The 17,014-nt window shown below is 41.7% G+C and overlaps 2 protein-coding genes across 3 annotated transcripts; one reads left to right on the top strand and one right to left on the bottom strand.

Moving 5' to 3' along the window:
* The first annotated feature begins 11 nt into the window (after window positions 1-11).
* Window positions 12-7,641, top strand: AURKA (aurora kinase A). 2 transcript variants are annotated; one of them, XM_013951431.2, is made up of 9 exons: window positions 12-96; window positions 758-816; window positions 1,997-2,279; window positions 2,884-2,962; window positions 3,694-3,885; window positions 4,853-4,991; window positions 5,408-5,556; window positions 6,061-6,235; window positions 6,857-7,641. In XM_013951431.2, exons 2-9 carry the CDS (start codon window positions 763-765, stop codon window positions 7,040-7,042), a joined length of 1,257 nt encoding a protein of 418 aa, XP_013806885.1. In that variant the 5' UTR covers window positions 12-96; window positions 758-762; the 3' UTR covers window positions 7,043-7,641. The 2 variants fall into 2 exon arrangements, with proteins under 2 accessions (XP_013806885.1, XP_013806884.1); XM_013951430.2 differs by lacking the exon at window positions 12-96 and adding an exon at window positions 379-402.
* Window positions 7,642-8,482: 841 nt separating this feature from the next.
* On the bottom strand, window positions 8,483-16,483 carry FAM210B (family with sequence similarity 210 member B). Its single transcript, XM_067307966.1, has 3 exons — window positions 16,322-16,483; window positions 13,350-13,522; window positions 8,483-11,890 (listed from the first exon to the last, which is right to left on the bottom strand). Exons 1-3 carry the CDS (start codon window positions 16,481-16,483, stop codon window positions 11,674-11,676), a joined length of 552 nt encoding a protein of 183 aa, XP_067164067.1. The 3' UTR covers window positions 8,483-11,673.
* Between the last annotated feature and the right edge of the window lie 531 nt (window positions 16,484-17,014).

The following is a 17,014-nucleotide window of genomic DNA, read 5'->3' as shown; positions in this document are numbered from 1 at the left end:
AGACCCGGCCAAGCAGAGACTTTGCGGAGAAAAGTGTGTAAACGGGGCGCCGATCCACGCAGTTGGAGTACGGAAGGAGCCAGCGGCGGAGAGACGGTACGTAAAATACGCATGTAGCGCAAACACCGCCCTTGGGGGCGGGCGGGTTGGCCCTACGCGGGATACGCAGCAGGCTGCCGTTGCGCATGCGCCCCAGAGTCTCACCACGACGAGGCGCAGCCTCGCAACGAGCGGAGCGTTTGGCGAGCCAATGGGCGGGCGGGTCGGTTGAAAAGGAGCCAATCAGCGGGCGCGGGCGGCGGGAGACGGGCCAATGGAAAGCGGCGGTAGTTTAAAGGGTATTTAAGGGAGGGCGGTTTGAATTCAAACAGCGTTGGCGGCCGGAGGGAGCCGAGGCCGGGGGTGAGCGGGCGCCCGGGACCGTGGCGGGACGGGGCCTGGGACCGTGGCGGGACGGGGCCCGGGACCATGCCCCGGAGGGCCGTGCCCGCGGGAGGTGTCTTCAGGGCCCGGCCGGAGGGAGGGAGAGAGGCAGGCAGGCAGGCAGGCGGCGAGCGCAGACTAGGAGCCGGGGGCAAGGGCGCTGCGGCGTGGAGCGCAGGCCCGGCCTCAGAGGCTGCCCGGCCTGCGAGGAGGCGGCGGGGTGCAGGCGGGGAGCCTCAGAGGGAAAGATCCGAGACGCAGTGTTGTCTGTGGAGCTGGTTTGTGTTAATTGTGCGTCACGTATAGGCTAATCTATATGTGCCCTTCTCCTCAGGCATCATGGACAAGAATACTAAAGAGAACCATTCTGGACACCATAGCCATGCTACTAAGGTAAATAACTTGCCGGGTTGATTGTCCTGTTTTACATGCTCCTACAAGAGCTATAGGCTTAAAGTTGTTTATGGTGATTATTGGTAACTGTTCTAAATAGCAAAAACAGGAAACTTCTCTTGAAGTAGCGATTCCTGTTCACAGGAAACAATTCCCAACCTTATTTTATTTTATTTTTTTTTTGGGGGGGGGGGGGGACATTGCCCAAGGCTTGCTCGCCTTCTTGCTGGTATTGATATGTCATTCTCTAATTAAGAAATCCTCCTTGTATCTTGCTTATAATCTAATAGCCTTTAACTGGACAGCAAGTGCATGTGGGTAATTTATTCCAGATATGATTTCCAAAAACAAGTACTGTGTCAATGTTGCTACTAGCATATCCATGTGAAGAGTGCTCAAGATAACCCTGACTGAATAATTTTTGCATACAGATGCACAAATACTTTCTCATTCTTTTAATTCAGAAACAAAAAGATCTTTGGTAAGGCTTTAGAATTAGCATGAGTAAAACTAATATATATACATACACATGTGCATACATACTACATATATATATATATATTTTTTTAATCAAGCTGTCAGTACATTTTTAGTGAACTGAACCAGAAGACTAAGTAATGTCTAGGGGAAGAAAGAAGTATAAACTATTACATAGGTATCATTTGAGGGTCAAAATAAATGTGAGAAGCTAATTATCAATGTTTGAACTGAATTTTAAGCAAAGTTTCCTAGAAGAGCTAAGAACTTCTTAAGTATAAGCCTTGACTACCTCTAGCTTTTGCTGACTGGAAAAAAAATGCTGAACTCCTCTTATGTTGAGCAAGGCAAATTAAGATGCATAGCATTCAAGGGATCAATGACTCAAAAGAAAGCAGGGTAGGCAAGTGATAAGACTTTGAAAAAGGGGTCTGTCAGTCTTACTACTGTTGACTGATACTCTTCAGACTTATTTGAAGATTTTCCACTAGCTGTAAGTGAATGTGCTGTCCACAAGAAAATGTCAGCATTCTATAAGTCAACTTCATCCTTAAAGCATAAGATCGGAACATCCTAGCACCTCTCATTAGTGTGCTACATTCCCTTCTCCCTGCGCCCAACCCATATCAATGTCTATTGAACGGGGCCATAAAGGTTATAGTGTGCTATTCTATAATTAAAATATCATGTTTTCTTTTTGAAGACTGTAAATCCCATCGGGGATGGCCCGAAACGTGTCCCTGTGCCTCAGCATTCTGCTCAGAGCCGGTTACTAAGCAGTGGAGTTCAAGCACAACGTGTTCTGTGTCCTTCAAACTTGGCCCAGCGAGTTCCTGTACAGTCACAAAAATCTGCACTGTCAAACCAAAAACTGTCTAACAACCAGACAGTGCAGCAGCCTCGACCAAAATCTCTGGTCCAACCAACTACTAGGCCTCAGGTTCCAAGCAAGAACAATGAAAAACCTCAGCAGGCTCCAGTATCTGGTAATTATGAAGATGTATATGTTTTTAAATGGCTGTGACACTCAGGATGCTTCTATTCTATGAAGCAGAATACAGTGCAAAAATTCTGAAGCTGAGCTTAATGATATGTGGGAGTCCTGTACAGAAATATCTGGCTGCACCCAGAAACAGAATTGTAACACTTGATCTTGGATGTTGCTGCACTGTCTTTCTGTTGCCAGGATTATGTGTTTAGAGCCAATATGGGTGTTTCTTGCTCTTGAAAGACTTCCAGATACTTATTAGTCAATTGTGAATTAAAGAAATTAGCACTAATTCATCATAATCTTGTGTACCAAAGAGATTAACATGAATAATAGAGTGCTATATTGATGGTGGCGGGGAGGGGGAAGCTTCTAAATGTTTCTCTTAATTTAAAAAAGCTTTCTTGGAATTCCATCTCGATAGCAGTGATAATTCAACTGCTATGCTGCCTTGCAATAGTAAGTTTACTTTTTTTAAATAACACTGGATGCCATCTAAGAATTGGTGCTGATACTACACTGAGATTATACTTGTTCCCCACATGCATTTTTGTACTGTGCTCATGGATTTGTTTCATAAGTCTCCCCTTACTTATACATAGCAAAAAATCCTGAAGCAGAAAGCACATCTAAACAGAAAAATGAAGAGACTACTAAAAAGAAAAATGAAGAGACAAAAAAGTAAGTTGTTGTGTACCTAAATGTTCTAGCTAATGGAGCCCCATTGAATTAGGCTTTCTTTTAACTTCTAGGACTACATGCTGTGCCTAAGCAAGTTAGCCGTAGTTAAGTACTCAAGGCCCTTGATTGTTGAGAACAGTGTTCAAACACTTTAAAGCTATAACATTTCTTAATGAAACTCTGGGAAAGCTTACTTTGACCTGAAAATCCTCAGGAACTGGAACTTCCTGTAATTTAAAGAAAAGCTTTTTGCTAAATGAGTAATGGCTCTTCCCTTGAGAGAACTCTGATAAACACTATTCTAATCACAAGATGTACAATTGAAAATACACCTCCTTCATATGTGCAAGAGGTTGGAATCTGATTAGGGATGAATTAGACTTTTAGTATAGCTAGCTCTAAAACACAGTTCTGACATGCACTAGTAAGTGCCTGTGTATTTACTGTACTGAAATATGCCTGGTCTGGTACATGCAGTCTTGATTTTTGCAGTAACGTGTGGCTGATGTTAGCATCTCTACATGCAAGCTTTAGAAAGGAAGAGATCAGCTTTCAGGCTCCTCTTCTGAAGTCTCAGTGCATGTTTTGTCCTCTTGGTGGTGTTCTCTTAAAGACTAAAATCTAGCTCAGGTCAGGAAGTATCCTATTGAACAGGAACACTATTAATGAAAACCCAGAATACAGCTGGATACTTTGTATGGCTTCTGATACTTTAACGTATCTCTTTGCAGAAGGCAGTGGTCTCTTGATGACTTTGAAATTGGTCGACCTCTGGGGAAAGGAAAATTTGGAAATGTCTACCTGGCACGTGAAAAGCAGAGTAAATTTATTCTTGCACTGAAAGTGCTATTTAAAACACAATTGGAGGAAGCTGGAGTAGAACATCAGCTACGAAGAGAAGTTGAAATACAGTCTCATCTTAGGTAAAGTTTAGTAAACAATTACATTGTTTGCCTCGCTTGTGCCCAAAGAAAAACCATAAAATAAGCTTGTTCCTGGTAACATACAGTGACCTTTTGAAGACAGGCTATTTAATAAAAACAAAAAACCAAACAAACAAAACTTTAAATTGCTAGTTAAAATTCTTGCCTTCTTGTACAAGGGCGTAAATCTTACCTTTGTCTAGTTTGCTCTGAAGCAACCACAGTAATAAAAATCTTCCTTACTGCTATTCCTACTTATTGCATTTATATGGGTAACTCTGCAACTTCTCAGGAGTCTAAGCTTGATTCTAGTATTTGGCTTCCTAGAAAACAAGCCTAATTTGCTGATCAAATTGAGTGTGTTCCACAAAATCATTTAAAGCTTTTAAACTTAAATTCAAACACAATAGGAACAGGCACTTTCTAATGGCAATCTACTTTTCCAGGTGCTGTAGAGAGATAAGCTAATGCATATCTTCTTGAGCATAACTCTGGGCTGGCCTCTTGCCATGAGGAAGCCTAAACTGTTCCTATGATAAATAGCGCTTATCTGCTATTAAAGCTCTCGTAACGGATATGTGAGCTGAAATAATTCATGCTCCCACTGAACGCTAATGCTAGGGTCCCCACAGTGCTGGGTTTGTTTCCCATGCTTAGCAACACAGAGTGGAGCATAAACACATGATCGTATAGTGTGGCAAAAAGCCCTAGATTGCTGAGGAGTACTTGCAAGATGCTGAAGACCAATACTGACCTTCCTTGAAAGCAGGGGAAGCAGGAAAGGGAAATGAAGTTCATTATCTTGCCAGCCCACAGTATGCACAGCAAAACTGCTGAGTATACGCACTAAATGAATTATTTCTCACAGTGAAACTAAAAAGAAACCCACTGTACTGTCTCCTATAACTAAGAATCAAGTAATACATACAAATACTTTGTTCAGAGGAATATTTCTATCTTCTTGCAGGCATCCCAACATTCTCAGACTATACGGCTACTTCCATGATGTTACAAGAGTCTACCTTATTCTAGAGTATGCACCTCGTGGAGAAGTCTACAAAGAGCTTCAGAAGCTTACCAAGTTTGATGAGCAAAGAACTGCTACTGTAGGTTGTTCTACCTTCTTAAACATCTGCTCTTCATATTTGGAATACCTGCAGCATAGAGCTAGCTCTTTGGATGAAATTCTGTCCTTAGTTGTATGAAGCCGAGATTCCCTAGATATTTATTTGCTCATGCACTTGTAATATATTTAGGAATAAATTGGGAAGACAAATTACTCTGCAGCATTAACATAACCGAATGTTCAGTGTTGCCTAGTGCTTCAAGTGCTTGGTCACTTCAAGTGCTTGGTCACTCAAAGTGGATGCTGTATTGTTAGACTTCAAGGGCTTAAGATAATTACTCAAATTTAAATTAATAGCATTTTCCAGGTATTACATAATTGGTACTATGCTGTAGCCAACAAAGCTAGAGTAACAGTGCCTTCGTACTTGAAAATTTGCTTTCTTCTTAAATACAGTACATCACAGAACTAGCAGATGCCCTGTCATACTGTCATTCAAAGAGTGTGATTCACCGAGACATCAAACCAGAAAACTTGCTGCTTGGCTCAAATGGAGAATTAAAAATTGCTGACTTTGGATGGTCAGTGCATGCTCCATCTTCTAGGTAAGAATGTAATGCATAAAAACCTTATGCAGTGAAATACTTCTGTGGTGAAAACACTAGCTTTCTTGTCACATCTATAGCTGTGAAACAGAGGTAAATGTGAACTTGTAAAACTACTGGAAAACACCCATCCTTTAATTTTTAAAACAGGGCCACTGCAGTAAAGAACTTGGGCCCTAGCAATATATTTAGGATTATTCCTCAAAGTCTGAATTGCATCTGACAGAAAGGAAGCCTGTATCTCACCTAGCCAGCGAGATGAAGAGAGAAGTGTAGGAGTGTGACTGCAATGACTGGGATGTGGCTCTTTTTCTTTCCTGTTTAAAGGAGAAGTTACTGCTGGGATTTCTTTACCAAATATTATGGTGGTGCTGCATCTATTTAGAGTAGACTGCACAGAAGTACAGGTGGCTGCCAGCATTAGCTTCTATCTGGCTCTTGAAACAGATACTAATTGCCATAAAGAATAAATGATGACAAATTGAAACATAAATTCTTCTTCAGGAGAACAACTCTTTGTGGGACACTTGACTATCTGCCTCCTGAAATGATTGAGGGAAGAACACATGATGAAAAGGTGGATATTTGGAGCTTGGGGGTTCTATGCTATGAGTTCCTAGTAGGGAAACCACCTTTTGAAGCAGACACATACCAGGAAACCTACAGAGCTATTTCCAAGGTATGTGCCATCACTTACTTGAACTAGCTGATTTTTGTGGCCCTTCAGCTCTCTTGTATTATTCAAGCTTAACAAATGTCAGTTAACTAGAATTGTAGTATGGCTTAATGAGATACTGACAAAACTAAATTCCTAAAACTGTCTTTAGTTGCTCTATGGAATGACTGTAAAAGACCTCAAGTTGCCTTGCTTGACTTCCTTGGTTCCACCCTGTTTCTACCTGCATCGGAACTCCTATCTCTTTCATAAAGCAGTTAGCCTTCTCCATGTAGGCTCTCTACCTCTTTCCTTTTCTGGTTTATAAAATGAGTATTTAACATTCAGGCTGTTACTAAAAAATGCAAGCTTTAATTTTCCTGTTTCATATCATAGAAAGGCTCCAGCAAACTAGTCTTGTGACAAAAGTGCACAAAAAAAATGCTACAAGCTTTTCTGATGCTTGTGGAAGTTAAGCTTTATTAAGATAATGCTGAAGTTACCTTATCTCAATAGGTTTAAGGTGTATAGCCCACAAGACTGACATACCATCCCAAGTACAACTAGGAAGAAAGTTATAGCCCTTCAGTTCTCTAGTCATTACCAAAGAAATTCTGCATCTTTAGTGTCATTTCCTTTTCTTAGGTGGAATTCAGATTTCCTCCATTTGTAACAGAAGGTGCAAGAGATTTAATTTCAAAGCTTCTAAAGCATAACCCATTCCATCGGCTGCCCCTGAAGGATGTACTTGTTCATCCCTGGCTTACAGCAAACTCTACAAAGATGCCCAACAGCAGAAAGAGTGATGTTGCTGCCACATCAAGAACATAGTCGTAACGGGTAACTGCATTGGATCAACGAGAGACAAGTCTTGTAATGTGACTACTGTAATGCTTACAAGAGAAAGAGCAGGCCTTGGAATCCAAGGGTGGTTGAAGGAGAACATAAGTCTTTGAGCTGGTTGTCATTTTAAAATGCAATAGCAATGTAAAATTGTTTGACTCTTTAGCTGGAGGTTGTGGAATATTTAATATACTTGAAATCCAATTACATGTGGGCCAGGTATGTTGATAAAGGGTAAAGCTAAATATTAAGCTGTCAAAGGCCCTTATGATGTGGTCTGTCTTAATTATTGGTTCCTTGCTCCAATAGTAAGAGGCAGTTGTGGTTCTAGCTTACTGAACAGTGCAATAACAAATCCCAGAGATACCTGCCTCCTAACTTATTGGGCTGCTAAGGGTATCACAACTGTGGTGTAATCTGAAACTGAGTGAGGTGAATGCATTTCTCTTAAGTGTCCTAAAATGATGTGTGTGTTTTGTCTCTATTAATCTTTGTCTTATATGTGAGCACTCAACTCCTTAAATAAAGACTTCTTATATACTGTCACTAGTACTGTAAGAGTTACTAGTGTACTTGTATCAAGTTCATCTGCCTGCTTCTGCGCACTTAACTTTAAACCCAGACTACAGTACCCTCTGAGACTCATCTGTGATCACAAAGTAATAGTATGCTTCACCTTCCTCTGTGTTGAGAAGTAAGCCAACAATATTCTCCCTCAAAGTGTGGGTATTGCTGAAGTAGCTCTGGTCACTCTCTAATCTAAAGGTGAATCCAACTGAAACACAGGATATCAAGGGAAGTACCACAGCCATGGCTACTTACCTGGCTCAATTCTGTTAGTTTTTATGCAGTTATTCAGGCACAAGAGCCACCATGCAGGGTTTGGAAGCACTTTAAAGAAAAAGGTCAGGAAAGCATTGTTATCAAACCAACCATATTTTATGCACTTAGAACTAATAATCATACCTGCTGTTATAAGACTCTTGGTCAGCTCATACAAGTTGCAAAGAGGTTATGCCATTCTAACGGGAAGACTTGCATTGTTATTTTGGTCTGGACCCCCATTTACCAAAGTAGTACCAGCTAATTAAACTGGGAGGAAAAGAAACAGGGTAAGTAATTTTGTTTTCAAGTATAATCCAGGCTGTGTGGCAATAAACACAGCATGAAGAGAAATTTTATTCTGGTATCACTACTGCTACAGCTCTGACTTCAGTTTTAAAAAGGATATTCAAAAATTCACTGCTTAAAAATAGACTAGCATAAATGTGACTTGTTTTTAACTTCTTGTATAATACCCCCTCGCCCCCCATTTACAGGAGAAAGTTTAAGACAAAACATGCAAATCAAATATTTTCCAATAAAACACTTCAAGCAAACACACTGTAAGAGAAAACCATTTATTGTATTTTCATTATCATAGGACTTTTAAGACCTTTTCCACTATTTTACAAATATTTTTAAAAAGTGATCCTTTACAGTTGAAGATTCTGAAATTCAAAATATATTCTCAAATTAATTTAAAATATACTTTTCAAAAAGTTTATCTAAACAAACACAGCCAGTAGTTTATACAACCAAATTTACCTAATTAACAGGTAATCTGAAGTTTGATCATAATTTAAATGAAACTTAGTTTCTTTATTACAAGAAAATCTCTAGTTACTGCTGGTGACTTTTTTAGTAACTTCTAGATGCATATGCTTTAAATTATATCTGCTTTACAGAAAATTATTTTTGGGAAAAAGTGAGAAGGAATGCTATTTTTCCAGCTTTAGTAATAAACATGCTTGTTAGAAATGACTGGTCAAATAAGGAAAACAAGGGTGCTATCATCTGATTATTCTGGAACTGATTTGTTATTCTTAAGAATAACAAAATGTGCCCCTAAACACATAGAGAAGACAGAAGGCATGTACAGAAGAGCACAAAGTTTCTGTGAACAGGAAAAAAAAAAAAGCCAGAGTAAAATTCACTCTTAAGAAAAACTGACAGCCCAGCTGAAGCTTAAAAAAACCCCAAACTCTGACCACTCTAGAAAGTGATATGTCACAGAATACTACAGAAGTTTGTTGCATGTTATCACAGCATAGTAACCCTTCAACAGCTGTGTATGTACACACTGCTACTTTTACCTAATAAACATCCCATTATCATCAGAAAGCAAAAAACTTCCCTCCAAGTAACAGACATAATAGTCTTGCAGCTAAATCAAGGCTAAAAGGCAGAGCTTCCCTGACAGGCAAGCTGATTTCAGAAAGCTTTTTTTCTCAAGGGACAAATGGCTCAAATTATGAGCAGGCTCAGACAGCAGCAAGGTGACCACTAGCACTCTGGAGAAGCTGACAGCTTCAGCAACCATAATGCAAAGCAGGCACTAAATGGGACAATTCCAGTTTGTTTGTTTGTTGAAAACAAGCTATTTAAAATGAACTTGACAGCTACTCCTCCTGTACACATTGGCACACAAAACAGCAGAGCATTAGCTTCACACTCTAATGAGCAAGCCAAACAGTTGTGCGCGACATAAGCTCTGTTAGAGGAACGACACAGCTTACTGTTCTCATGGAAGCAGTCCAGACTGCAATGCTGAATCTCAGTATGGTTCCTGTCCTACTCCTAAGGCTGGTACTGAAAGGTGTTTAAACTATATAATGTATCTCTAGATATATGTCACATATGGCCACCTTTACACTGTACATCAGCCTCTAGCCTGTGTACCTGCTCACTGCTGCAAGTGTTTCTATCATAAGACACCAAAGTCTTATCTGGGCTAAGCAGCACAGCCCAACTAGGATGAAACCATTGTCAAGGGACTGTTTTTAGGAAGCAGGCTCACAGAGCAGCTTGCTTTCAAAGGACAGAGAGGAAGAAAATCAGATGTCTCCAGTTTTACCTCTTTTGTCCTACAGAAAAACTCGGGTTAACCAAGCAGCAGCAATAAAAGAGAGGTCCAAGGAGAGATGTGGCTATGACTTGTCTTCCTAGAGCACAAACTAAGTTTGTTCACTTGTGATCCTAAGGATTTGCGGAGCTTCAAACCTGTCCATGGTTTGGACTGGTTTTGAATGTGAGAGGAGTTAGGATGCAGTTTAACATCAGGGCTGACCTGATTTAATAGCTTTCTGATAACAAAAAGAAATGAACTGCTCTTCCTTCCCTCCTACAGCCAGCTGTCATCCCAACCACATGACTCCCTCCATTCACTAACCTGGCAAAAAAAAGTCATTTTGACCACCAGGGTAATTTTCTAAAATTTTAGTTGAATCAGGTTCCTGTATGAACAGATCTGTGTCACAGCCACCTTGGGGTAGGTGTCAGAAGCATGAAGACAGACAAAGATAGGGTAAAAAGAACGGAGCTGGAGGAAGGCACAGATCCAAAAGACTGTTAAATCTGGCTCAAGTCATCTCACAGAAGCATAGCCCTAACTCTGAAAGCCACGTTTACTAGACTACCCAGTTTTGGAATCCAATCCTTAGGTCAGCTGAAAAATGGTATGGGAATACTATCCAAATACGAAAATGAAAAGCATCTCTAACTGGTACATTCAACACACTGTCAGACAAAAGCACAGGAATTGCTCTTGAGAAGCTATGAATTGTAATGTCTGGACTTCAGGTTGCAGGTCTGAGTTTCAGCCACAGGAGCAGAAAGCTGCTATGGTTAGTTTTCATATAAAAATGTGTCCCCAGTACAAAGTCAGATCTCAACACATTAAAGCCCATAGATACCTTGCCTCTGACTTGATGATCTTTGGAATATGTTCGCATAGGAGGTAATTCTGGTTACACTGATTTCAATAGACTCAGGATTTCTTCAGAGTCTATGCGTACACATATTAAAAAAAAAAAAACATCAAAAAGAGAAAATAAAAAGACTTCAGTAAGACCAGTTACTAAGCTATAAAGAAAGCACTTTTTCAAACAACAAAATTGTAAAATATGGAAGCACCACGAATGAGGTACAGTTTCAGAGCACTGCATCATCTATTCTGGCAAAAACAATTATCACTGTGCAGAATTAAGCATATGCATAACTCCCACTGAAGTTAGTTAGGCATATGTGTTAATACTGCAGGACTGGGGCGTAGCATCTGCCTTTCATAACAAAAGAAATACCTATATACAAATTTGGATCCTAATATTTATATTTACCCAAAGAACTATTCATATAGTAGGATACTGTTTGTTCCACAGGACTACTAGGGAGAAACTTAATCTTATTTTAATTCCTGACTGTACAATAACAAACAAGTGCTGAACTGTAGCAACTGTGTTTCAACGAGAGAAAAGTTAAGGCCCAAAAATCTAGATTATAAAGACACAGAACTACATGTTCGAAAGAGGCTGCTCATTGTCAAGCATTTATATTATCACTTGCAGGGAATACCTGATACTACTTTTAACAGGTTTTTCTAATGAAGAGGTGGCAAAAGGGACAGAAGATAAGGACAGCACTTCTCACAGTATCACATTTACCTGAAAGAATGGGTAAGAAATGCAAGAGGAGGTCAGCATTAACATGATCCAAGTAAATTTTCTAAAGAAATCTGGCAAACGGAAAAGCTACATGGATATACAGCAGTTAAAAACTGAGCAAAAACCAACAGGAAATCATCATGACTTTGGGGCAGGAGGTTTAAAGAAACCAGTCTTTCGGAAGTATCGGACAATAAATGGCACAGAAACTACAGTAATGCTGATTCGTACTGGAGCAAACAGTTTGTGAACAGCATATGCCAACACAAAAGTGCTTGTACCAGCAGCCATTTTAGATTGCAACGATGATTCGCTGAAACCAAGTTTGAAGAGAATTGCAGTCATATCCACTCCACTGTGGAAGAAGAAAACAAGACTTTTTAGTTTATTTTGAAATTACACACTAAAGAATATGAATTAAAAATGTTATTTGTTCAGGGAATTCAACAGAAAGCAACTACCCTTCCAACTCTGGAAAGTCAGTTTGAATCTAAGTGCTAAATACATAAGGAATAAACCCAACAAATTAATTCAGCAGTAACCACCCAAGTTGCTTCTGTAATAACAACATATCAAATACTTTCAGACAAGCACTTTTTTATTAAATTGAGAAAGTCCCTATGAAGTCAAATATCTTCGCTGTTTTGCAACTGTATAGCTGCAGTGCACGCATGGAGACTACTCAGACACATGCTCAACTTCCTCAAAAAACAATCAAAAATCAAAATTCCTCTACTTTTGAGTTTTAAAAAGTTAGAAATTTGTGAATTTATGTTAGAAATTCACTTTCTCAATATTTAAAATAAAGTCTAGTCTTGTATCTTGATGAAACGTACCAGTTAAAGATACTTGATCCAAACCAAGATACCTGTTGTTAGGCTTAGAGTTTTCTAACAGAAGAGTACAAAGCTGTTTGAATGCCAAGTATCTTATCTAAAAACTAGTAAGCAAAGTAAGTATTACGGATATTAAATAACTGTTATCCACCAAGTCCATAAACATTTTCACTGTCTACAGACACAGCACTTTTCATGGTAGTCCCCATATTCAGGGTAATATTCCAGAAGAAGTTGTTACTGCAATTTTCCTCCCCTTCACTTGCCAGTGCAATATTTTGTAACTGGGATTTAAATAGTACCTGAAGGAAAAAGTTTTCACTGCCACCATGAGCCCTGATGTATAAATGACAGAAATCAAGTGTTTGCATATTCCCACTGAAGTCAAGAGTTAGGTAGAAACACAGTTTCTCAAAACATTCTCTGCCCCCGTCTCCTCAATGGAAATATCTCGTGCTCAACAGACATTTCTACAACTAATGCAACCCCACCAGAAGCCACGTAAACAATATCCCACTTGTCTCCCAAACTTTTGTTTTAGTGCCTGTTGCTTCTGCAGTTTGAACTGAGTTCACACCCAGAAAGATAAGCTCATTTGTAAGCTCCAGCACTTTCGTGTAGCTCTATCTCTACAGGCCATACTACTATTTGATAACAAAAGATATCTCCACAGAACAAGAATAAATTCTCTCGCCTGGCTAGTACTCTGGTGCAGTCTCCATTCTGTTCTTTCCCAGCCCACCTATGGACTATGAAGCTATGTGAAAGGACAAAGTGCATCCATCTTTACTTATGCCTGATTTGAGATTAAATCTGCTTCTACTTATCAACAGTTTATACTTGAAATTCAAAAGACTTTTCTTTATAGATCAAACAGGCACAGAGCCCATGTCTCCTTCCAGAAGTACACACAATGGTAAGACTTTTTTCTTGGCTAAACTGTCACCTAGAGGCTACAGACAACAGTACAAACCGCACCTTGACACAGCCAGGTAGAAGATTCCTAGAGATACTAATGAAATTCCAACATGGAATGAAACCCCTACAGCGCCATATTCTTTGAAAACTTGTTTGAGCTGCTGGGATTTGTTGGGTTTCTTGTTTTCACCACTGGGATCTGTGGCTGCCTTTTCAGAGGCTCCACCTGCATCCTAAAAAGAAAACAATTTAAAGTATTTATTAGCATTGAGCATAGTATCATATTCCAGTCAGTTGAACCAGTTCAGAAGAATGAAAAAAGCGGGTTGTGTGCAGTTTGGAATGCTTTGGGAAAGATAATAGCATGCTTTTGTTTTTTCACATCAGCACAGCATTTTCTCTGTGGCAAAGCCCATGCAAGCCCCTTTTTCCACCTAATCACATTGGAGGGATGCACTGAGCTTGGTGCAAGTTCTCACACAATCCAAGTTTCATCATTATTATGGTCACAATCCTGTGTCTGACCCAAATGGGTGCCATGGCACACCCACACAATTGCTTGAAACATGAAATTGAGATGCCAAAGGGATTTTTTACTTGCACTTGCTCAGCTTTATACAGTGTATTCTTAAAATGTGACTTTTTGTTCAAGGGCTAAGCAACTGATGGCACTGGAAGCCTACATGATATCACATACAAGTGCACTTACGCTGACAAAAAGAGGTCCTACACTTAAGTTCCTACAGATCACACACTGGGGATCAGCTGGGAACAGAAAGAACCAGGGAACTGCTACTGTTGACAGCAACAAGCAATACTATTGCCACAGTGTAGACGGTGGCTACAGAGACATTCCAGTGCTGGTTTAAACAGCCTAATTTCACTTTAAAAAATGTTGTCATAGCAGAATTTACTGACACTTCTTTATCTGTGTAAATTTAAAGTGCAGAATTTTATACTAACATACACCCAAAGCAATCTGATATTGCAATGCAGACAAACAAGGGCATATATATGGCCACAGTACTAATATAGCCCTTGGATACGTTCTTGGACTTGCCATAGAAGAAACACTAGCCGGAAAAAGAGAAAGTTTCCACACAGATCTTTCCCCAATTAGTGAAAAGTCATTAGGAAAGATCAGAAGTGTTCTTTCTTTTCAGCCGAACTCAGTAGCAGTTGTGACAATGTGGCAGCTGGACTAAAGGCCGCTGTGGCCCACAGGACAGGTACAGCTACAGAGTGCCTGGCACCACTTTGTCCTGCTAATTTGTGTGTCTTGAAACTGTGATCTCCAGAAGAAAAACACTTTTGATTCATTCTTGGACTTGTCAATTAGAAGGCAATTCAAGCTCTTCTTATGATGCTCATAGTAGGATAAATTTGTTCAGTCAGTGATTTTAACCATACCAAAAAAAGAAGTTTGCTGCTGCTTCTTTCTTTTCAATTGTAATTTGCATTAGTTTGTACTTCTTACTGAGAGAATACTGATGCATAAAAATGTATTTATGGAACTGTGTAGCTTAACATGTATTTATTCTGATTTGCATTTATAAAAAATGGTTAAACATAACAAAGGATGTTAGATGATTTTGGGGGGCTCATGATTTGTACCATGCAACATTTGTACAGAAACTGAAACTTGATTAAAAAAGAAAAATGTTCAGTAGAAAAAAAATCCTTTATTGCTTAAACCAAACAGTGTTAATACTAGAAAGTAAATAAATGTTAAAATATATTTTAAAGCAAAGTCCTTATGCAAAAGAAAGGATTCACAGTTAGTCAGATTACTTCAAGTTACCAAGTACTATAGAGCTCATTCTCTCACTCTTCAGTTTTATTATAGAGAAGGAGGAAAACAACAGGAGTTAAAATAGGTATTTCTGCATTCTTTAAATGACCAAGTTATTGAATAGAACCAGCTCATAAACTGAACACAATTTTCTCACAATGTCTTCTGCAAAAAGCTGTCCTAACAATTCAACCAGCACTGTTTCCACATGCTTAGTCAAGAAGATCTGTTTATTCAACACTATGATTTTCTTAAAAAACAAACAAACAAACAAAAAAAACCAAGTGAGGTTTGAATGGTATCTTAAAGTTTAATAGCGTATAATGACTTTTTCATCTGAAGATGATCACAATCTATTTAAGGAACCAAATATGAGGAGCTTTTTCAGAGAGCTGTTGACACGCCACAGCCACACCGGAACCTCAGAGGTGCACCAGGGTCACTGTATTACAGGCAGTCTGCAGGATGGAGCCACAAGGACTGAAAAACAGCTCGTTCCCATCACCCAAGTAGCTTTTAATTCACTCACACTCTCTGACTCATATGCAGGCAATGTCTGAATGGATATTGGAGGAAGATGCTAAACAAGCACCACTTCAGCAGATACTGACTATTCAGTATGGTCATGTCATGAATAATGTAAGGAAAGTAATAAAGAAAGCCACACTGTTTTCAGTATAACTCTGCTATAATATTTCTTCTAGGAAACCAGTTTTATTCCTATCATTCAGAAAGAGAAAAATTTCAACATTAGGAAGAACTAAGGCATGAAAACAAATCTAAACCAGCAGTTTTTATGTTGTGCAATGGGGCGCTACGAATTAACCTGAAAATTAAGCTACAGACGCCAACCTGTAAGCGAAGCTTTCCGTGCAAAGCTCAGACTACCCGGGCGTAAGCGGGTTTAAACAACTACGGCCGCCGCCTGCCACGGGGAAGCGCCGCGACCCCGCGGGCCGGCGCGACGCGGAGCGGAGAGCGCGGCTCGGCTCGGCGCCAGGCCTTCGCTTGCGCCGCTCCGCGCCGGAGCCGGAACGTGGAAACACCGCCCGCCCCGAGGCTGCGCACCCACGCGCGGACAGCGCTTCCGAGCGGCGGCGGCGGCTGGGGCCGGGCCCACGCTGCTCCCCGCCGAGCGGGGCCCGGCCGCCCCGGAGCGGTTCCGCCGGGCCGGGCCGGGCGCTGCCGGAGCCGCGCGGCGGGGGAGGCGGCAGGACCCCGCCGCACCCCGCTCACCTACCTTGGCGGCGCTGCCGGCCGCGCGCCGCGGCGCTACGAGGGGCGGCGGCGGGCCGAGGCGCGGCCGGGCGGCGCCGCCGCAGCCCCGCGGCGGCGGCAGGGGCAGGGGCAGGGCGGCGAGGGCCGCCAGGCGCGGGGGGCCCAGGCGCACCAGCCGCAGCATAGCAACGGCCCCGGCTCTGCGCGCCCAGCCGGCGGGCGGGCAGACCCGACCAGCCGAGCGCCGGCCCCGCCCGGCCCGCTGCCGGTGCCCGCCTCCTTAAAGGGACAGCGCACAGGGCGCCGCTGCGGGGGCGCTGGACCTTTACGGAGACGGAGCCGCCGCCGCCGCGCGTGGCGCTGCCGCCCTGAGGCGAGCTGTCTCCCTGAGGCGAGCTGTCTCCCTGAGGCGGGCTGTCTCCCTGAGGCGAGCTGTCTCCCTGAGGCGGGCTGTCTCCCTGAGGCTGGCTGTCTCCCTGAGGCGGGCTGTCTCCCTGAGGCGGGCTGTCTCCCTGAGGCGAGCTGTCTCCCTGAGGCGAGCTGTCTCCCTGAGGCTAGCTGTCTCCCTGAGGCGGGCTGTCTCCCTGAGGCGAGCTGTCTCCCTGAGGCGGGCTGTCTCCCTGAGGCGAGCTGTCTACCTGAGGGCGGTTCTGTAGCGTTCTGTATTAAAACCGTAACGTAAAAATAAGGAGTAAAAACGCCAGCAGAGTACTAC

The sequence above is a fragment of the Apteryx mantelli genome, chromosome 18, assembly GCF_036417845.1.
Source record: "Apteryx mantelli isolate bAptMan1 chromosome 18, bAptMan1.hap1, whole genome shotgun sequence".
In the NCBI taxonomy this organism is placed as follows: Eukaryota; Metazoa; Chordata; class Aves; order Apterygiformes; family Apterygidae; genus Apteryx; species Apteryx mantelli.
This window is presented reverse-complemented; position numbering and strand designations above follow the sequence as displayed.

What these genes read in the sequence shown, in the direction of transcription:
- AURKA (XM_013951431.2), top strand. Translation starts at nt 763, where the DNA reads ATGGACAAGAATACTAAAGAGAACCATTCTGGACACCATAGCCATGCT. An exon ending in GAAATACAGTCTCATCTTAG is followed by an intron (nt 3,886 to 4,852) that starts GTAAAGTTTAGT and finishes ATCTTCTTGCAG; the next exon opens with GCATCCCAACATTCTCAGAC. An exon ending in GTGCATGCTCCATCTTCTAG is followed by an intron (nt 5,557 to 6,060) that starts GTAAGAATGTAA and finishes ATTCTTCTTCAG; the next exon opens with GAGAACAACTCTTTGTGGGA.
- FAM210B (XM_067307966.1), bottom strand. Translation starts at nt 16,483, where the DNA reads ATGCTGCGGCTGGTGCGCCTGGGCCCCCCGCGCCTGGCGGCCCTCGCC. An exon ending in CGGCCGGCAGCGCCGCCAAG is followed by an intron (nt 13,523 to 16,321) that starts GTAGGTGAGCGG and finishes TTTTCTTTTTAG; the next exon opens with GATGCAGGTGGAGCCTCTGA. An exon ending in TTCTACCTGGCTGTGTCAAG is followed by an intron (nt 11,891 to 13,349) that starts GTGCGGTTTGTA and finishes CTTCTTCCACAG; the next exon opens with TGGAGTGGATATGACTGCAA.